At 35.7% G+C, this 23,010-nt stretch overlaps 1 protein-coding gene across 1 annotated transcript in view; it reads right to left on the bottom strand.

Moving 5' to 3' along the window:
• The window catches only part of ADAMTS3 (ADAM metallopeptidase with thrombospondin type 1 motif 3), a 273,293-nt gene extending 250,747 nt beyond the window's left edge, over positions 1-22,546 (bottom strand). Inside the window, exons 1-2 of the mRNA XM_012551960.3 lie at positions 22,273-22,546; positions 20,830-20,857 (exon numbers count right to left, since the gene is read on the bottom strand). Of these exons, the coding sequence (XP_012407414.1) occupies positions 20,830-20,857; positions 22,273-22,341 (97 nt within the window). The 5' untranslated portion in view covers positions 22,342-22,546. The remainder of the gene's footprint in view (positions 1-20,829; positions 20,858-22,272) is intronic.
• Between the last annotated feature and the right edge of the window lie 464 nt (positions 22,547-23,010).

Here is a 23,010-nt window from a genome sequence, read left to right as displayed (position 1 = left end):
ATCTAGTTTTGAAAATAAACTCCAATTGCCCAATGTTTGTGTTCAAGAAAGACATTTAGTTAAGAACAGCACATTCTTTTCAGTGCATAAAATCAGGTAAGGAGGGAATTTAAAGAGAGAAAAAAATATTTTGAAGGAAAATATTGTGGTAGTTTTAACTTTGTTCAATTTACATTAATGTGGTTAGCTTGCTGATAAATGTAGAAAAGGGCTCTTTAAAAAAAAAAAATCGTACCAGAAGGTGAGAATGTTAATATACTAATAGTAGCTCTGAGGGCACATTCTTTTTAAAAAACATTTGGAATTAATACTGTTCATGATCATCAGAAATATTTATTGGTCCATGACCTGTCCTGAGCTCTGTACAAAATAAGTTATCGAGAGATAATCCTGACTTCCAGGACCAAAATGGCAGAAAAAGCAGTAAATCGCCACAATTCTCTCATAGTCACCTCCATATAACCATAATATAGCACCATATAACAAATGCTAGAACAGCAAAACCAACAAAAAGATGGGGTGAAACAATTTTTCAATCTAAGAAACTTGGAGGATCTTCAAGAAAGGTCTATCTCACTCAGGCAAAAGAAGAATGCAGTCCAAGATAGGAAGTATCCCAGTAAATCAGCATCAAGCCCCCTCTTAGTAAACCAATGGGAAATCCTGAGTCCCAGTGAAGTGGAGCAGGTAAACCTCAATACAAGGATGTCCCCTCCCCATACCATAACATTGCCAGGGGAATGGGCAGACTCTAGTTCCCAGAACCACCATATGCTTCAGAGAGCCTTGGGTAAACAGACAACCTCCCGGAGCCAGACAACCACATGCTTCAGTGTAGCCCCAGAGAAATGCAGAAACATCCCCTTTTACCCACACCAAACAACACCTTTGGGAGCCCAGGTCAATACCAGGTAAGATGTCAGATCCCTAGAGTCTCCAGCAGCACCAGCCACCATCACCATCCTACTCCATCAGTACAGCACCAGACACAAGGGTCCTTCTTGGGCTTCAGGGCATAATCAGTGCAGGACCAGGTAAACAGTCAGAGCCTATAGCCCCTCACACTAACCTAAGACACTGCCCTTTCCACCCTGGAAGCAGAGCTCAAATTTAAAAGAAAGGAGAAAAAGTCAAAAAGGATGACCAAAAAATAACAACCAAAAAAAAAAAAAAATCTGATGATAATAAGTTATTATAGTGACAGGAAGATCAAGACACAATCTCAGAAGAGGACAACAATGTCAAAACACCTATGGGCAAAACTCTGAAAAAAAATTGGAAATAGTATCAAAAAGGAGCTTAAAAATCATGTAAAAGTGGTAGAAGAAAAAATTGAAACAGAAACAATGCAAAAGAATTATGAAAACAGAGTCAATGCCTTGAAAACAGAAAACAGTTCCTTAAAAAACACAATTGCTCCAATGGAAAAGGAGGTTAAAAAAAGCTAACTAGGGAAAAAACTCCTTAAAAATTACAATTGGGTTATGGAATATTATTGTTCTGTAAGAAATGATCAGCAAGATGATTTCAGAAAGGCCTGGAGAAACTTACATGAACTGATGCCGAGTGAAATGAACAAAACCAGGAAATCAATGTACAATGCAATAGCAAGATTATATGATGATCAATTCTGATGGACCTGGCTCTTCTGAACACTGAGATGATTCAGGCCAGTTCCTGTGATCTTGTGATGAAGTGAGCCATTTGCACCCAGAGAGAGAACTCTGGGAACTGAGTGTGGATCACTCTTTTTGTTGTTATTTGCTTGCATTTTGTTTTCTTTCTCATTTTTTATGGTTTGATTTGATTTTTCTTGTGCAGCAAAATAATTGTATAAATATGTATGCATATATTGGATTTAACATATATTTCTATGATGTCTAACATATATTGGACTACTTACTATCTAGGAGAGAGAGTGGGGGAAGGAGGGGAAATTGGAACACAAGATTTTGCAAGAATCAAAGAATTATCCATGCATATGTTTTGAAAAATAAAAAGCTTAATTTAAAAAATTTGAATTGGGAAGGGCAGCTAGATGGCCCAGTGGATAGAGCCTAGGCCTGGGAGTCTGAAGAACCTGAATTCAAATGCCGCTTCAGACCCTTAACACTTACTAGCTGTATGACCCTGGCCAAGGCAAGTGGAAGCTAATGACTCTGTGAGACATCAAGAATCAATAAAATAAATTCAAAGAATGAAAAAGATAGAAGAAAATGTAAAATACCTCATGGAAAAAACAAGTGAACTGAAAAATACATCCAGGAGAGACAGTGTCAGAGTCACTGGACTACCTGAAAACTATAATCATAGCATAGCATCTTTTAAGAAATTATCAAGGAAAACTGCCCTGATATTCTGGAACCAAAGGGCAAAATGCATTGAAAGAATCTATTGATCACCTCAGGAGCCAATGGGAAATCCTGAGTTTCAGTAAAGTGGAACAGGTAAACCTCAGTGCAAGTATGCCCCTTCCCCATATCTCAGCATTGCCAGGGCAATTTACAGACTCCAGCTCCAAGACCATCATATGCTTCAGCAAAGCCCTGGGCAAACAGGCAATCTCCAGTAGCCAGACAGCCACAGGCTTCAGTGTAGCCCCAGAGAAATGCAGAAATACCCCATTGGCCTATGCATACAACAAACAGCACCATTACGACCCCAGCTCAATACCAGGTAAGATGCCAAGAAAGAGATCCCAAAATAAAAACCCCAAGGAACATTATACCCAAATTACAGAACTATCAGGTCAAGGAAAAAATACTTTAAATGGCCAGAAAGAAACAATTAAAATATCAGGGAGCCACAATCAGGATTACACAAGACTTAGCAGCTGCAAAATTATAGGACCAGAGGTCATGGAACATGATGTTCTGAAAGGCAAAGCAGCTAGAACTACAACCAAGAATCACCTATCTGGTGAAATTAAACATAATATTTCAAGGGGAAAAAATGGTCATTCAATAAAATAGAAGATTTCAAGCTTTCTTAAGAAGATTAGAATTAAACAAAAAATATGATCTGTAATCAAAACCCAAGAAAAGTCTCAAAAGGTAAAAGAGGAAAAGAAAGCATAAAGGATTCAACAGAGCTGAACTGTTTATATCCCTACATAGAAAGATGATCCCTGTAATATGTAAAAATTATATCATTAATAATATAGCAAGGTGGAATATACATAGACAGGGGGTATGAGTATAAGTTGAATGTGAAAGAATGACAAAAAATAACAAAGATATAAGAAAGAGTAGTACACTGGCTGCAGAAGGAAAGTAGAGGCAGAATGGCAGGGGTCCTCAAACTTTTTAAATAGGGGGCCAGTTCACTGTCCCTCAGACTTTTGGAGGGCCGGACTATAGTAAAAACAAAAACTTTGTTTTGTGGGCCTTTAAATAAAGAAACTTCATAGCCCTGGGTGAGGGGGATAAACGTCCTCAGCTGCCGCATCTATCTGGCCCACGGGCCGTAGTTTGAGGACCCCTGGAAATTATTTCACACAAAGATGTACCAAAAAACCTATTAGAGTCGAGGGAAAGATGGGAGGATAGGCAATGGGCATTACTGAACTTTATTCTCATCAGTACTGGCTCAAAGAGAAAATAATATACACAAGCAATTAAATATAAAAATCTATCTTACCCAAAAGGAGAAGTAGAAGGGGAGGAAATTAAGTAAAAGGGAGGAGGACTGACAAAAAAGTAAGGCAGATCAGAGGAGACGGTAGATAAAACCAAAACACTAGTGAGAAAGAAAAGGATGAAAGGAGAGAACAAAAAGGAAGAAGAATAGAATGGAAGAAAATACACATATAGTAGTGAATGTGAGTGGAGTGAACTATCCTATAAAATGGGAGCCAATAGCAGAGTAGATCAAAAATCAGAATCCTACAACATGTTGTTTATAAGATACACACCTGAAGCAGAGAGACACACCCAGAGTAAAGGTGAAGGGCTGAATGAAGCAGAACCTATTTTGCTTTAGCTGAAGTAAAAAAACAAAAAACCAGAGGTAGCAATTCTGATCTCAAAGCAAAAGAAAAAACAGAACTAATTAAAAGAATTAAGGAGAAATACAACATTTTGTTAAAAGGTACCAAAGATAATGAAGTAATATCAATACTAAATATGTGTGCACTAACTGGTATAGCATAAAAATTCTTAAAGGAAAGGTTAAATTAATTATAGGTTTATCAACAAAAAATAGACAAAGAAGATGGCAAACTATAAAATAGATCATTTTGAGTATATTAAATTAAAAGGCTTTTGCACAAACAAAATTCAATGCAACAAAGATTAGAAGGAAAGCAGAAATCTAGGGAAAAAAATCTTTACATCAAGTGTCTCTGCTAAAGGCCTCATTTCTCAAACATATACACAATTGAATTTATAAAAATAGGGGGCCATTTACCCAATTGATGAGTTGTTAAAGAATATAAACAGTTTTCAGATGAAGAAATCAAAGTTATTTACAGAGATATGAAGTGCTCTAAATTACTTTTAATTAGACAAATACAAATTAAAACAACTGAGGTACCACCTCATATCTATCAGATTAGCTAATATGACAGAAAGGGAAATGATAAATGTTGGAGAGAATGTGGGAAAATTAGGACATTAATCCACACTCTTGGAGAAGTTGTGAAATGATCTAACTTTTCTGGAAAGCAATTTGGAATTGGGCCCAAAGGACAACCAAACTGTGTGTACCCTTTGATCTATGATTACCACTACTAGATCTATATCCTAAAAAGATCACAAAAAGGAAAAAAGACCTACATGTGCAAAAATATTTATTACAGTCTTTTCATACTGGCAAAATGCTGAAAATTGAGAGCATGTCTATTAATTGAAGAATGGCTAAACTTGTGATATGTGAATGTAATGGAATACTATTATGCAATAAAAAATTATAAATAGGCAATTTCAGAAAAACCTGGAAAGACTTGTGTAAATTGATGCAAAGTGAAATGAGTAGAACCGGGAAAACATTGTACACAATATCATAATATAGTATGATGATCAACTATAAATGGCTCAGCGTTTCTCAGCAACACAATGATTCAAGACAAGTATAAAGGACTCACAAAGCAAAATGCTATTCACATCCACATAAAGAATCGATGGACTCTGACTGCAAATCAAAGCATACTTTTTTTCACTTTACTCTTTTTCATGTTTTTTTTTTTTATCTTGTTTTCTCTTACAACTGTGACTAATATGGAAATATGTTCTATATGATATCACATGTATAAAGTATGTCAAATTGCTTGCCATTTTAGGAAGAGGGGAAGAAAGAAAGAAAAGCAAGAGAGGAAATTTTAGAACTCAAAATCTTATAAAAATGGAAGCTAAAATTGCAGACATAATTGGGGGGAAATAAAATTTTTTTAAAAAGAGATAGATAGTCTCTACCACACAATTTCAAGCCAAAAGTTCTCCTCCAAACATTCACAAATGAGAAGACTTAGAATTAGAAGCAAACAAGAAGAAGCCTCAGAGCCAAGACCTGAAATAAGTAAATTTGGCTTTAGGCAAGAATAGAAACAGAGATGAACCCTGGGATTTAAATGATATAAAGGACTCCCAAATAAGGAAACTTCCTTTACCATCCTTCTGAAAGGTAAAAGCACTTATAGTCAAAAGAGAACAATACACTACACCAAGATCTATACAACCTACATAGCTTATGATAACCATGAAGAGGTCCAGGTTGGCTCCTCCTGGCTGATCTTCAGCTCTTAGAACTTCTCTGCTTGGCCCAGGAATTCTGTTGTTCAGTTACAACCACTATTGATAGTTCATATCATAGTCTAACTCAAGATTTCCTTATTACTCTATCTCCTCCATCTGCTGCCAGTCTTGGGATCACAAGCTTCCCTGAAGGGTGCCAAGGGAGTGGAAAGGACACCTTTCAGGGAATCACATTTTCCTATAGCCCCTCTTCTCTCAGTATTTCTCTATAACTTTTTAGTCTCTGCTATTTCTACCTATAAGCTTTTAGAAGGCCAAGTCCAAGGGCAACCTGAGGTATATGAACTGATGATGAATTGATCAGCAATGTCGAGAGGCAGTCATTACCACCAATCTATCATTATCACCATAGTGTCAATAGGCAACTATTATCACTAATCTAATCATCATCAATATGGTATCAATAAAGCAACTAGTACCCAGCAGATGTCAAGTGATGAATACTTTGACAGGGAAATATAAATGCCAGAAAAAAAAAGTCTTCAACAATGAGTGTAATGATGGCTTTGCTCTTCATATAGCTCACTCTTTTTTTCCTTCTTTCTTTCCTTCCTTTCTTCCTTCCTTCTTTCCCTTTCTCCTCTCTTTCCCTCCTCCTCCTTCTGTGCATATAAGAAATTATACTCTTACCTGCAGGTGCTCTACCTAAAGGAATATAAATTTCGATCACTGAAATTTCACATATCAGGATTTATGAACTACATTTCTTTTTAAGGATTATGCTTTTAAACCCAAGTCACTTCAACTCTCATTAATTGGCCAACAATAGGTTCCAGCCCAAGCCTCCTTTGGTCATTGTTTGGGCTCTGGTGGCTCAGAGTGGGTGTAAATAGCAATTATTTTTGGTTTTGGCAGAAACACTAACAATCTGATCCTCCATTGTTGTTATTTTTGTTTGGGCTTTTTTTGCTAGATAAAAGAGGTCATTTTTTGCCTCATTTTTTACCTAGCCTTAATCATTGAATTGATGCTGATTCAGACAAACTGAGACTTGGGAAAGATCTTAGCTTAAAAAGACCAAGGTCCCTCTCTGCATTCAGGGTTATCTCTAGTCATCTTGATCTATATCTTGCCAATGAACCCATGGCTTCAGAGGCGAGAGTAAAACTGGTAACTTTGCATAGCCCTGCCCCATTAAATCAAATTCATTTACAAGTTGTAACATCATCTTTCCAAAGTCTTCTTGAAGAGCAAAGGACAAGTAACATAATCAGTGCCAGAAAAAAAATAGAAAAAAATGATCATTTCATTGGGGCAATAAGAATCCAGGGGGAAAAAAATCCCATTAAAATCATTATAATTTAAACATATCCATATAATCTATGTCACTTTCAGATCCCTATCAAATACAGGGTTCTGTCAATTCAAAAGAAGTACCAATAAACTTACAAGCCAGAAAACATTGCTATATGTTTAGTTACAGGCTCTTCAATCTGTAATTGTTTATAAACCTTAATTAATCAGATTTTTTCCATTTATAAACTGTTCCCTGAGATTAGATGAGATATTTCTTGAAGCACATAAAATATAAGTCACTATAATACCACAAAGGATAGTGAAAATTTAAATTAGAACATTATTCAATGATGCTATAGTTTAGGCGACTATATAATAAATAATAGTGTGTGTTATAAGTCTATAAAATAGGGTGATGGTGAAGAAAATGTTATGTAAAATTTAAAGAGCTATATGAATGTGTTATAATGACTTTTCTTTAGAATCATGGGATCTTTTGACTCTAAGTGTTGCTGCTGACATCTCTTCAAGTGCCTAACTTCCTTTGTGAGGACCCATGTTAGCAAGAAAACTTGATGGATAAATATATTCTGCATCTAAAGAGCTTTTGTTTGTGTTGAAATAAGAAAAAAGATTCTATCCATCAAAAGCATGGGGCCATTGAAGGTGTTTAACTATCAATGAGGCACACTGAACATGAAATATCAAGATAATGGGTCATGATTGAAAATCAAGTACTATGTCTCAAGAGCTATTCTCAGAACTTTTTAGTATAGCACAATACCCTAAGTTTCCTCACTCCCATAATTCATTTTTTCCCTGGGGTAATTAAGAGTAGAAAGACCTAAGGTTGCAAACTGGATACAATGAGATGAAACGATTGTATGAATTATATTTGTGTTTGTTGGATATCATAGTATAGCAAATGATACATCACCCACATTTTCCTTTTTCATCTCTCTCCCTATACAAAGTCCCCCAAGAAGTTCAATAATACTGAATTTGAAGAAAATGTGATTGTCATGGTGGGAAAAAAGTTACCTGAAAAATCTCATAATGATAAAGTAAATGAAACAATTTCAAATAAGAGGGGATCACAGGGTTAAAGAATCAGAATGTGTAGGTTTCAATCCCAACTGGATTAATACCTGGCTAACCTTGAAAAAGGACCTTAGTTGGACCTTAGCTTCTTTTCCTATGAAAAGTAGGAGTTGGACAACATTATAGTGAGGAGTTCTGATAAAGCCCATGAAATGAGTTATCAAATTGTAGATGACAAATGAGAAGGGTACATTGTTAAGGAACAGTGGTGAACTCCCTACTTGAGGAAAACCAGGAAACAGTCTGGTTCAAATGAGCATCTTACATCATATTCCACAACACATTCTAAAAGGTTATATAACCTTAATATGAAAGATTATTCTGAGAAGAAAATCACACACATATCATAGCAATAGGTAGGAGGTGTATTCTTAATCAAACAAGGGATTACAGAAGATAAAATAGATAACACAAAAAGAAAATGCTTTCAAACAAACAAAATTAAAGTAACTGGGAGAAGGAGAGAATCAGTCCAATGGGATAAAAAAATCTTTTGTCAAACTTCCGGATAAGAATGTGGTATCTAAAAGATATATATAACCTGTTGGCTATTTATATCATGCTGTAGAGAATGTTTACTAATAAACAGAGACTGAATATTGAATTACAATATTTAAAAAAATCATCACAAAATAAAAAAGGAAAATGGAATAAAGATGCAAGAAGAACTTTAAAATATAAGAAAACATGATCATGGAAAAGAAAAAACATCACATAGACCAACTTATGACCCTATCTATGGGCTGTAGAAAATTTTAAAAGGCAGCAAAAAGGAAAATTGAATCTAGGCTACTGAATGGGAGGAGTATCTCACCAATGGGAAAAGAGAGCTGCTTAAAAATTGTTTTTCAGTCACATCCAACTCTTCTAGACTCCATTTGAAGTCCAATACTGAAGTGGTTTGCCATTTCCTTCTCCCACTCATTTTGCAGATGAAGAAACTTAGGCAAACAGTTTTAAGTAATTTTCCAAGGGTCATATGAGGCTGGATTTGAACTCACGAAGGAAGATTCTTCCTGATTCTTGGCCCATACTCTATCCACTGGACCACCTTTAGTGGTATTATTATATTAGGGTAGCTACCCTAATTTATACTATATACAAAATAAATATAAACAAAATATTAAAGATAATATGATTTTTAAAATTAGAAAACACCTAGATCAGATATCTGTTGCACCTATGTCTAGAGGGTAAAGAGATTGAGGTCATTATAAAAGATAAAATATGTAAGGGCAAGAATGAGTATGTCAATCAAATCATCTTGCCTTATCTAAAGTCTCATGATTCTAAGCCCTAGTACATTAACTAAGGAATGACATTTCTTGATTGAATCAATAAATGAACATTATGTATAAATAATTCTTTGAAACAAAAATTCAATGAGATACTACAGGAAATTTATCCAGATTGGGATAGGACAAGGGCATCCTACCCTATGAGTCTCATATCAAAAAAGAAGGAAGGTTAATTCAGAACCTGGGACAGCTGAGTATAAATGCAAGGGAGAGAACATTCTACTTAAGTTCTTAGAATGGATTAGATGGTGGAGATAAAAAGCTGAGGGACCTTTCAGAGGAAAGAGAAGGGAAAAGGGGGGTAGTGAAGGAAAGGAAAGAAAAAGGGAGACAGAAACAAACAGAGATAAAGAAAAGAGACCAAAAGAAAAGAATTTATTAAATACCTACTCTATGCCAGGCACTATATATGCTTTGCAATGATTGTCTCTGATTTTCATAATAACCTGGGAGGTAGATACTTTTATTATTACCACTTTACAGCTAAGGGAAATGAAACAGAGCAACCTTATGTGGCTTGCCCAGGGTTACACAAGTAATAAGTGTCTAAGGCCAGTTTTCAGTTCAAATCTTCCTGATTCTAAGTCCATGATTTCCTCCCCTGTACCATCTAGCTGCCCAAGGAGACTTTCCAATTCTCTATTAGCAGGTTTCCCCAAATCAGCTGAAAGCAGCATATGTATTAGAAGCCAAGGACAGATTAGATGAAAATTCAAAACTTCACAAAGAATCCAACAGAAAAGCTAGGGAAACATTTTGAAGATGTTAACAAAAGGACTTCCAAGAGGTAAGAATTACCTCTTTGTTAGTGTGATTTCTTAGCTTGGGTCCATGTTACTTTGAAATATATATATATATATATATATATATATATATATATATATATATATATATATATATTTAAAGAAGAGTATGACACAGACTTTGGAGGAGCAAGGGTTGTTCAAATAAACTACCTTAGAATATACCTTACCTTTTCTAGTACCTTAGAAAAAATGCCCCTTTCTGAGAGATAATTGAATTTGGTTTATTAAATTAATTATTAAATATAGTGAGGAACACATCAGTAGGCACTTGTGAACATGTAGCATTCAAAAGAAAATCCTACCATATTCCTCAGGGCTACCCCTGAGCTCAAAATCATGGCCTACAAATAGATAATTTTGTTTCCATGAAATAAAAAAGCTTTATACAAACAAAAGCAACACAAGCAGGATAAAAAGGGAAGCAGTCAATGAGGAGGGAAAAAAATCTTTGCACCAAAGGTTTTGATCAAAGTTTTAAATTTTGTATAAAAATTTCTCAAAATGAAAATTCTAGATTATTAAATACATGAAAGAGAGTTCCAAATCAAGACACCACTAAGATTTCATCAGCAAATTGGGAAAGATGACAAACAACAAGAATGATTAATGAAAGGCTGGGGAAAGAGAGGAACAAGAATATATTATTGTCAGAGCTATGATTTGTTCAACCATGTTAGAAAACAATTTGGAATTAATTAAAAAAAAACAACTAAAATATCGAAACACATTGACTTTAATTCCATTAGATATACATACATATATATATATGTATATATATATATATGTTTATGTATTTGTGTACACATACATACAGAGAGAAAGAGAGTTGCATTTCTTATGAAGCAAAGAACTGGAAACAAAGTAGCTATCCATGGATTACAGAATGTTTAATCAGAGTTGTGGTACATGAATATAACTGACTGTGATTGTTCTGTAAGAAATTACAAATATGACAAATACAGAGAAATATGAAAACACTTATATGAACTGATGCAAAGTAAAGATCAGCATGGAAACTATACACATAATGATTACAACAATTACAACCAACAGCAAAAATCAAAACTTAATGCTGCCAAGTATGACTCCAAGGAAGAGCTATGAGAAAGCATCATACATACATATATACACTGGCATGTGTTCATGCCCCTTCCTTGCATTGGAAGGGAACTGTGGGAGTGGAATCCTGTTGATAATGTCAGATTATTTAATGCATTGGTTAGTTTTCTTGGATGCTTTCTTCCCATTCTTTTTTAGTCTATGTTATAAGGAATGGATATATTGGGAAATAGAGACCTGGTCAAAAAAATATCAACAAAATTATCCTAAGGGGGAGAAAGGACTATCCAAAAAAAATTGAGTCTTTAGAAATTTCCTACTCTAAGATTTATAGATGAAGAAGCTGATTTATAAAAATATATCTTATCCAAGATCCCACAAATATAAGTAGGAAAGTTTAGATTCAAAAGGATTTCAATTAAATTTTAAAAGGTATCCAAATGAAAATTATTTAGCAAATGGATAGTATATTGGGTAGAACTTTGGGCCTAGAATCAGGAAAGCCTGATTCAAATAATTCAAATCTTTACTTAAGCATTTTCTAGGTATGTGATCCTAGGCAAGTCACTTCATCATGGTGTGCCTCAAGTTTCCCCATCTATAAAATAGATAATAATAGCACCTAGTCTCAATGATTGTTGTAAGAATCAAATAATATAATTTATGTAAAGCACTTAGCACATTGTCTGACATGTAATTTTAATAAATGCTTGTCTCCTTCCTCAATGACAATGATGTTTATTCATATCATCCTCCTCCTAGTTCTCCTCCTTAAAGGTCAACTTATGATACATGCTTGGGGCAGCAAGCTCAAAATAGGGGAATGCTAATCACAGTGATGTCCAGAGGAGGATTTCATGTTCCCTGAAAAGTAGATGTCAAGGCATTCTTTGTGAACACTGGCAAATTGAGCTCTGGAGACAATACTGAATTCTTACACACAATTCCATCTTCCATCTCTGTGTGTTTGCACATGAGGTATCTGTGCCTCCTTAATTCTGCCTCAAAGAATTCCTCTGACTTTCTTTAAAATGTAGCTCAAGTACTATCTTCTGCATGAAGCCTTTTCTGGTAGTGCTGTCCCTCCCCAAACTACAAATCCATTGGTTTGGATTTATTTCATATTTATATGATATATGCATATAGACTTATCTCCCCCATTAGAATGGCACATAATGAGTGCTATGTAAAAATTAATAATTGAAAATCAAACATTTAATGCAGCACAATGGCCAAAATAGATATCAATCAGAAACGTTGATTTCTTGAGAAAGAAATAAAGCAAATTCATAAGAAAAGAAAATGGAGAAAATGTCTGATCTGCAACACTGCAAGAAGTTTATACAAGTTGGATCCATCAATTACATTACATATATAACAATGAATCAGAAAAACTTTAAAAGATTGAATAGATGTCACTGTCCCAAACCCTCAATTTCCAACCTACTTTGAAGCATAGAAGCCTGACTTAAAAAAAAAAAAAAAAAACCTTGTGGGAAACAGGGGAACAGGAAGACATTCCTGTCTGTTATGGAGTTGTTCCCAGAATGTATTTGTACCATCCATTTCAGCAATGTTCACTGAATATTTCTATCAGGACATCAATTTATTCCAGGGATAGTATTATCTGAAACTTCTTGAAAAAATGAGAATAAAAAATCATTTTAAAACAATGCTTTCAACGGATAGTTAGAGAAACTAATCTACAAGCTATATTGAATCAAAAACTTTCAAAACATAGAAACAGAGCCAAATATTGACCCATACATAACACCATATACCAAGATGAGGTCAAAATGGGCTCATGACCTAGGCATAAAGAATAATAGTATAAATAAATTAGAAGAACATAGCATAGTTTACCTCTCAGATCTGTGGAGGAGGAAGGAATTTCTGACCAAAGAAGAACTAGAGATCATTTTTTATCACAAAATAGATAACTTTGATTACATTAAGTTAAAAGTTTTTGCACAAACAAAACAAATGCAAACAAAATTAGAAGGAAGGCAAACTGGGAAAACATTTTTACATTCAAAGGTTCTGATAAAGGTCTCATTTCCAGAATATAGAGAAAATTGACTCAAATTTATAAAAAATTAAGCCATCCTCCAATTGATAAATGGTCAAAGGCTACGAACAGGCAATTTTTCAGATGAAGAAATTGAAACTATTTCTAGTCATATGAAAAGGTGCTCCAAATCAGTATTGATCAGAGAAATACAAATTAAGACAACTCTGAGATACCACTACATGCTTCTCAGATTGGCTAAGATGACAGGAAAAGATAATGATAAATGTTGGAGGGGATGTGGGAAAATTGAAACACTGATACATTGTTGATGGAATTGTGAATAAATTCAATCATTCTGGAGAGCAATTTGGAACTATGCTCAAAAAGTTATCAAATTGTGCATACCCTTTGACTCAGCAATGTTACTACTGGATTTCTATTCCAAAGAGATCTTAAAAGAGGGAAAGGGACCCACATGTGCAAAAATGTTTGTGGCAGCCTTTTTTTTTAATAGAAACTGGAAAGTGAATGGATGTCCATCAATTGGAGAATGGCTGAATAAATTGTGGTATATGAATGTTATGGAATATTATTATTCTGTAAGAAATGACCAATAGGATGATTTCAGAGAGGTCTGGAGAGACTTACATGAATTGGTGCTAAGTGAAATGAGCAGAACCAGGAGATCATTGTACATGACAACAACAAGACTATATGATGATCAATTCTGATGGACATGGCTCTCTTCAACAATGAATTGATTCAACAGAGAGGATTGGTGAGACTTACATGAACTGATGCTGAGTGAAATGAGCAGAACCAGGAGATCATTATATACCTTAACAACGATACTGTATGAGGATGTATTCTGATGAAAGTGGATTTCTTTGACAAAGAGAAGATCTAACTCAGTTTCAATTGATCAAGGATGGACAGAAGCAGCTACACCCAAAGAAAGAACACTAGGAAATGAATGTAAACTGCCTGCATTTTTGTTTTTCCTCCCGGATTATTTATACCTTCTGAATCCAATCCTCCCTGTGCAATAAGAGAACTGTTCGGTTCTGCACACATATATTGTATCTAAGATATACTGTGACCTCTTTAACATGTACAGGATTGCTTGCCATCTGGGGGAGGGGGAGGGGGGAAAAATCGGAACAGAAGTGAGTGCAAGGGATAATGTTGTAAAAAATTACCCTGGCATGGGTTCTGGCAATAAAAAGTTTAAAAAAAAAAACAAAACAATGAACTGATTCAGACTAGTTCCAATTGTTCAGTAATGAAGAGAGCCATTTACATCCAGGGAGAGGACTGTGGAAACTGACTGTGGACCACAACATAGCATTTTCACTCTTTCTGTTGTTGTTTGCTTGTTTTTTTGTTTTCCTTCTCAGGTTTATTTATGTTTTCTTTCTAGATCTGATTTTTCTTGTGCAGCAAGGTAATTGTATAAATATGTATACATATATTGGACTTAATATATATTTTAACAGATTTAACATGAATTGGACTTTGCCATCTAGGGAAAGGGTGGGGGGAAGAAGGGGAAAATCTGGAACAGAAGGTTTTACAAGGGTTAATGTTGAAAAAATTATCCATGCATATGTTTTGTAAGTAAAAAGCTATAATTAAAAAAAAAAAAAAAAGAAAGAAAAAGAGCCAAAGAAGCTGCTTCTCCTTTAATATATTCAAATATGCAAGGCATGGCCATGTATGTTAACCCTCCACTAGAAATTGTCAAAGAAGTGATTTCCTATTGGTCCACAGCCTTTTCTTCATTGACATTGCAGCACACTAAAAGTCATTTCAATCTCTTATGTGTTTTCCTGTCTTTCTAATTATCAGATAAAACCTTTAAATGAGCCTGCAGCTCAAATGGGGCCAAATTTTTTTAAATACTCATCTTGAACCCACAATAATCATGTTTATGAACAATAGACTGCAATTTTACCACAAAACATTAGACTGTCTTTCCCAAGAATTTATAGCAAGTCAGCAAAGTACTCTGAAAGCATCTGGGAAATGAAACTAAATTAATTACATGTCAACTGAGGTTACGAAGTCAAGAGATTCATTATCCACATTCTGAGGAACATAAATCTATTTTAAGGAGGAGTTGAATCTTCTAATAGCAATAAAATTATATACATGTGTATGTTTGTGTGTGTGTATATGTGTATATATATATATATATATATATATATATAATAGAACAGAGGTCCTCAAACTTTTTAAATAGGGGGCCAGTTCACTGTCCCTCAGACTGTTGGAGGGCCGGACTATAGTAAAAACAAAAACTTTGTTTTGTGGACCTTTAAATAAAGAAACTTCATAGTCCTGGGTGAGGGGGATAAATGTCCTCAGCTGCTGCATCTGGCCCGCAGGCCATAGTTTGAGGACCCCTGGAATAAATAGTCAGAAAATAGAAATCTGTCTAAATGGTTAATTGGTTCCAACTTTCAGGAGGAAAAAAATAGAATGAAAAGTTGTAATCTCTGTGACATACTACAATTATCAGCCTTGGTATGCCAAGGTCAAAAAAAGTTTTTGGAAAAAAAAAATGTCAAAAACTTTTATACTACCATAATGATGTAGCAGGCAGTGTATCACCAAAGGGGAAAAGATAACTTGATTATCAGAGAAAAGAAGACCATAGAGTGACTATCCAAGACTGGTGCTGATGGCATTCTACTTTGAGAAATTAAGCTAGGGTCCCAAATTCAGGTCATCATTGGCAACACATGCATTCCTAGGAGAATAGCCAAGTTCTTCCTATCTGAACCACTGATGATTTTACCAGGCAACCTAGAATTGCCCCTAATGGATTTTCAAGATAATTTGGGCTGGCTACCCTCAGTCAAAAGGATGATCAGCCCTGCCTAAAAGCAGGGAAAGGCTCAAAGTGACCTTGGGGGTTTGTTCCAGTTCTAGGATTCCAGGATTAGGTTACCATAGTTACTTGAGACACAGAAGTGAGGGAAGCCAGGGTGCATCAAAATCATGGGGGTGGAATACTTCAATGATAAAGGCAAAAGAAAGTTCATGCTGATAATATGCTATACAAATATCATATATAAAAAACTTAAAGCATGTAATAACAGAATGTAATAAATAAGCCTGGCAAATATTTGCTTAATTCTCTTTGGCTATAGGGAATCCAACACCATAAATGATTGAAGTCCTGAGGTAATTTTTTAAGCCATCATTCAGTTAATAAATTTAACTTTACCATCCATCAAACATCTCAACACAAATTGCTAACAAATGGAACTAACTAATTTGAATATCCAACTATTTTATTTCCCATGCCTTGGAAAATGATCCAAAGTTCAGTGTTTTCCAAGCAGCAGGAATTTAAAAAAGGTTTGTTGAATGCTTGAGGATATACAGTTGAAAAAACTAAAAATTAGAAGCTTAATGACTCTCACACTGGCCCCATCTTTGGCAATCATTTCTGAAATGTTATCAACATTGCATTTTGTAGGGAAATAAACCAAAGAGAAGAAGAGAAAGCTTCAGATGATTTTGAGCATACACTTAACCACATATCACTGGAATCAGGAAGAAAGAAGTTTTTGTCCTATCTTAAACAATCATTTTGTGACTCCTAACTAAATCTCTCAGGCTCAGTTTCCTTATCTGTAATGAGATGATAAAAGCACTATGTCACGGATGGTTATGAAGATCAAATGAGATAATATCCAAAAAGCATTTCATAAACCTTAAAGTCTGGGATGGGGTAGAATGGAACAAGCATTAATTAAGTACCTACTATATCCCAGGAACTAGACTAATCACTTTATAAATAGCTTAACAATGGGAAGTAAGTTCTGTTATCTTTATTTTACAATAGAGGAAACTAAAGAGGACAGAGGTTAAGTTATTTGCTCAGAATTAGGCAGCTAGTATCTGAGACTGAATTTGAACTCAATTCTAGGCCCAGCAGAGTATCCACTGCACCACTTAGCTATCTCAGCTATAAATGCCAATTATCATCATCATTTTCATCATCATAGTTATTTTTATTGTATCATGTTTATGGCCTGGATCAAGCAGGCTTTAAAATTATCAAAAGAAATTCAGGACAAATGAGCAGTCAGATTATGTTACTAATACCATGATGGAGACAGGGAAGAATGGCAAGAAAAAAAATAGGAAAATGTAGAACTAAATCCAATCAGAGAAAGATCAATGTGTCCCATTCATGTCCAGAGCAGAGGGAAGAGAGGTGTTGGGTATGATAGGGAGGAATGGCCACCACTACTTGGCCATGTTTTCCCCCAAAATAATTCACAGCAGCCCCACTGTGGTCCCTGAAGAAGAAAAGGTAGTAATCAGAGAGATTTTTTGGCAGGTTCTCCAGTTTTTATAGCATGCTCATATGTCCCACACTTTGTATGTCACCAAAACTTATCTTCATTACCCAATAAGGAGAGTCAGCAAGAGTACCCATAATTACCCCCCAAGAAGCCTACAATTGCATCTCATGAGTCAGAAATGAAAGGACTTTTGGAAGAAGGGAGGGATTAGATTAGTCATGTGAAAGCACACAGATGTGCATTTTGTCTTTGATGGAGATGAGGATAGAGAAATGGGTCAAGATTGGAAATCTGAGTCATTTGAAGACGCTCAGTTTCTAACATCAGACCCAACTACAAGACAAGAAACAATTTTTTCAAAGGATAATATGGGAATAAGGATAGAAATAGTGCCCCCTTTTCTTAGCAATATAGGTCATCTCTCTGTTTATATCACAAATTAATAAATATTTGTTAAGTACCTACATCTACTATAGATACTTAAAAAGGTCAAATGGATGATAATAAAATTCAGGTTCTCTATGGTTATTATTCCTGAAAAACTTTTGCTGTGCCTTTAACAATCAATTATGTAGAAATTAATCAGAAATATGCAATTTGATCCAATTCATATGTTAGAAGAATGTATATAATGGCCTCTCTGAGAAGCCAACTCATCATTATCAGAAGGAAAGGAGAAGGGATGGGAAAGGACTGGAAGGTAAGTGCTATTTTGATTTTATAGTTGAGGAAACTGAGGCAAATAGAAGTTAAGTGACTTCACAAAGATCATAGAGTTAATAAGTTTCTGAGGCAGGATTTGAACTCAGATCTTTCTGAGTTGAAGCCCATTACTCTATTTATTGTGTCACATTCAAGTATATATATATATATATATATATATATATATATATACATATTATATATATCCTTTTTAGGCAAGAAGATACATCTAAATATTAAGGTATTCATTTTATCATTTTATTACATTTAATGTTCAAAGAAAGTCATTAGCACATACATACTTCTTTTCTTTGACTCTCTGTGTCTATTTCTTGTTTCTTTATATGTTTCTTTCTCTTTCCATAATCCCACCCTCTTTCCCTGGAAAAAGTCAGTCAGGCTCTTGGGTAATTACTGCTATAATTATTATTCATAAAAATGGTTCTGTGGTTACAATGATTAAAGGGAACTTCCAGATGAGGAAATTCCTTCTATCAATGCAAGTAAGCAGCTTTTGTAAAATCTTTCATATTAAGGACTTGCCTTGATTATTAAAAGGTTAAAAACTTACCCACACTCATTTGATTAGTATGGTTCAGAAATGAACATAGTCTTCCCATTTCCTTAGGCCAGATCTCTATCCATTATTGATAATAACAACAGTAAAAAATCAGGCTTCCAGCCTGAACTGGGACAATTTGTGGAAGAATCAGTCCCAACTAAAATAAGTTGATTTTAAACTAAAGTGTTTCCTTAGGAATTATAAAACATGTTCTTAAAGTCAAAGGTTTGTTCTTAAATTCTATACAAGTTTTTTTTTAATTAATTAGTAGTTAATAAAGAAAACTTCCTTTTAAGCCCCCAAGTTGATTCAGAAGTAGCATAAAGTAGGAATAGAAAATAAATTGGATTTTGAGTCAAGACTGAATCTCAGTTTCCTCATGTGTACAATAAGGATGATAACACTTGCATTATCAATGCAGCTAGGATTCTGTGCGAAAGGTGCTTTGTAATTTGAATTATATGATTTTGTAAACTTTAAAATCATTATATTTGGTTCTAGATTGTGATTTCAGTTTTGTAAGAACTCTTTCCACAGATATAGTGACAATTTAAGATCTGCCTTGAGAATTAGCAAGTCTTGCCTAGTGCCACACAGTTATTATGTGTTAGAAGCAAGACTTGAACCCTATATCCCTCAGGCAACCTACTTACCAAGTCAGAAAGTGAATTGATGGAAGGGAATTCCCTCCTGAGGAAATTATTTATATTATAGGTTGTTTTTAAAAGTTCCTTTATAAGATCAATAGACCAAAAAGTTGAAGAGATCTTAGATATGTGCTGATCTCTAAATCATATGGGCTAGAAATAAAAAGAAATTATAAATAACTATTTGTAAAGTCTACTTGCCAAAAATAAAAACAAAAAACTTTCTTTCCTTTCTACCCCACAAGATCTATGACTTGCTCTCACTGTCCAAGACAATAGACCTAAGGGACCCAAACTTACTTAAGAAGTAAGAAGGAGGTAAGTTTAGGAGTAGAATTCTTCCTTCTCTTCTAATAGTAATAAATTGCAAGAATTTATCTTTTCTTCATCACTTTTTTATCTTTTAATGGCAACAATTTGCTAGAATTTATCTTCTCCCCATCAGTAATTTTACACTTACACACAGTATGAATGGATGAATGATGTAGGTACATGTATATGCAGCATAAAGCATAACTTCTTTTAAAGGTGACTATAATATTCCTAATTATGCCACTGAAACAAATTCATTACCCAAAGAGATACTTTTTTTTCTAAGCAACTACAAGAAAATATTTACCCAAAGGCACTGAACAAAAGTTTTGCTTATTACCTAGAAAATATTTTCTTTTGCTTGCAAGAATGTCAACAATAAGTTATTATAACGATAATGTTACACATAAGGGTACTATAATATTCATAATGGGAGTATAATAATTAAACTTTTATGATAAATTTAAGGTTTGTAGAATTCTACAATCAGTCTGTCCATCAATAAACATATATTAAGTACTTACTATATACCAGGCTCTATGCTAAGATCTGAGGTACAAAAAGAGGTAAGACAATCCCTACTCTCAAGGAGCTCACAATCTAATATGAAAAACAAAAACAAGATTCATATGTGTGTACATATATACCTGCTTGTACACAACATGTAAACATACATGTTTATACACAATACATATCTTCATATATACACACATACATTCCAATATATACGTACACATATATTCATGTATATTCACACATATATAAAGAATATAAAATAATTAAAACAATAACAATTAAAATTTTAAGAACACTCTGTTAACCAGAAAAGAAGAAAGGGAGGAAAATGGGAGGAATAAGTAAAAGAAGGAAAGTTGTCACCCTAACTATTCAGAGAAATCTTCAGGCAACTAATGAATGGGGGCAGCACTTCCAACTACATATGAGGAAACCCATCAGAAACATTTTTAAGCTAAGTTTCTGAATACTTGATTTACTCAAGTGAAAATAAATAAGGGGGCTTACCTATTCGCACCACTCCTTCATTACCCACCTGAAAGGGGAAAGAGAAAAAAGAAAGAAAAAAATTACTTGAGGTCCTGTTCTGTCAAATAAGCATTTTCTCCTGAAAGTTTTCAACTTTCAAGTATTGATTTTCAGAAACTAGTTAGGCACTAAAACTGTGCTGAGTGAAAGTCTTGTCACAATTTTTTCTGCCTAAATTCTTCAGTGATATTGTCTATAACCATATGTCAATGTGTTTACATATTTGTACACACACCCAGACTCTTACACTATTAATTCAGGGACCCAACTAAGTCCTCTTAACTCTGAATGTTCTATTCTGAAAATCACTGAAGCTGGACCAGGTTGAAAAGATTAAAAGGAAGAAGATTTTGGTCAGGAAAGGAAGTGTTTAAATTACAAAGGCGGGATGATAGAGGGGGTAAGGTTACTGAAGGTCACTGGGAATGGGATCTGTCGTGAAAAAGGACAGAACTCCAGGGATCTGAGCTCAGGAAAGAATCACAACAAATCAGTTTCTCTAACTTATAGCTTTGGCTCAGAGCAGGCAGATTGGAAGAGGCGAAGCACACTCAGCAAAGCCTGCGTGCGTGCATACCACAGTCTTCCTGTCCATATTTTATTTACAAAACTCAGCTCCTTCCTTCGATTTAGAGTGCTCAAGGACTCATCTAAGTTTACAATGTTCACCTTGAGTCTCCAAAGAGTGGGGGGAGGGGAAAGAGGGTGAAAGAAAACAGAACTTAGGTTTTTTTTTTAGAAAGGGGGGAGGAGGAGGAGGAGGAGCTGTAGTGGAAGGGGCTGCGGAGGAGGGAGGAGAGAAGAGGGAACAGGGAACAGGGGTAGAGTGGTGGGGCAAGAAAATGTAAAAGTCAGGAAACGGTTTTAGGCCCCCTCCCCATCTGTCAAACCCCAAACCGGGCAGCGATTCTCCGTGCACACGTGTATAACTGTTGGCTGCTGGGTCCATCCTTGTCGATTACAATCACGAGAGAAAGAAAATCCAGGGAAAGCAGGATGGACGGAAGGAGGCAAAAGGAAGAAATTAAGGAAACTCTCCTCTAGGATCTCATTCATGATCTGACACTTAGGGGCAGGCGAATCCCGGATTGCCAAGAGGTGGATGGAAATTTGCACACACACCCCCCCAATAATTCTTCTGATTGTTACATAGTGGGACTAGTTGTATCTATGAAAAGCCCTAGGCTTCAGAGGAAGATTTTCTGAAATCTCATGCAGTTAATTGTTTTTAAAAGAAATACCACACACATACACACATACACACACATCCATCCATCCATCCATCCATCCTTCCATCCTGATCCAATCGTCACTTTTGGATTCTGCAAAAAAAGAACTAAGAGTGGGAGGAGAAATCAACTCTTTGAGGGGGGAAAAGGAGGGAGGAAGAGTTGAGTTTGTTTGTTTGTTTGTTCCACTTACTTGTCCATCAGCTGAAGTCCTAACCTCTATCAGAGCAGCTGCTACCAACCAAAGGGACAGGAGGACCATCACGAGTCGATTTCACTTTTCAACTACTTGGGCAAAGCAAAACTCCCCAAAAGGGGGCGGGGGAGGGGGAGCAACAACAACAACCCAAAAAAAAGTTTCTTTAAAAAAAAAAAAGGAAAAAATAAAAAAGACTTGCTCTTCTGCGCTTTCCTTCCCCGAAAATGAAATTTGAGCTTTTATCCCAGCCTCCTTCCCCACCCCCCACCCCCTCCTCCTCTGCAGCTTCTCTCCCCCCTTTGCTCTTAAATGCAGTGTGCTAGGAGAAAAAAGGAGAGTGAGAGAGAGTGAGTGAGAAAGACAGAAGAGAGGCTGGTCAGGAAAGAGGAGGAGAAGACTGAGGGGCGGCTTTCAGCGCGATCCTCAAGCAGTTGGGCTCTGTTGGGTTTTGCCCTGGGCTTTTCAATCAGTCCTGGTCCCTCCGGGCAGAGCCGAGGACGCCTGGGTCTGGCGTTAGCAGGAGGGAGAGAGGAAAAAAGAGGGAGAGAAGGAGGCAGAGGGAGGGAGGTAGCCAGACCCGGGGGCGGGGGCGGGAGGCGCGGGGTGGGGGTTGGGGGGGCGGAGGAAGGAGAGCGCCCCTCGCTGACTCCCGTGGCTCTCCGAGCTGCAATCTGCTCCCTCATTGCAACCTGCGGGGCGCTAATAAAGCAGCACGAGCTCCTCCCTGCACCA

The sequence above is a fragment of the Sarcophilus harrisii genome, chromosome 6, assembly GCF_902635505.1.
Source record: "Sarcophilus harrisii chromosome 6, mSarHar1.11, whole genome shotgun sequence".
Lineage (NCBI taxonomy): Eukaryota > Metazoa > Chordata > Mammalia > Dasyuromorphia > Dasyuridae > Sarcophilus > Sarcophilus harrisii.
The sequence above is the reverse complement of the archived record's forward strand: the minus strand, read 5'-3'. Positions and strand labels throughout refer to the sequence as shown.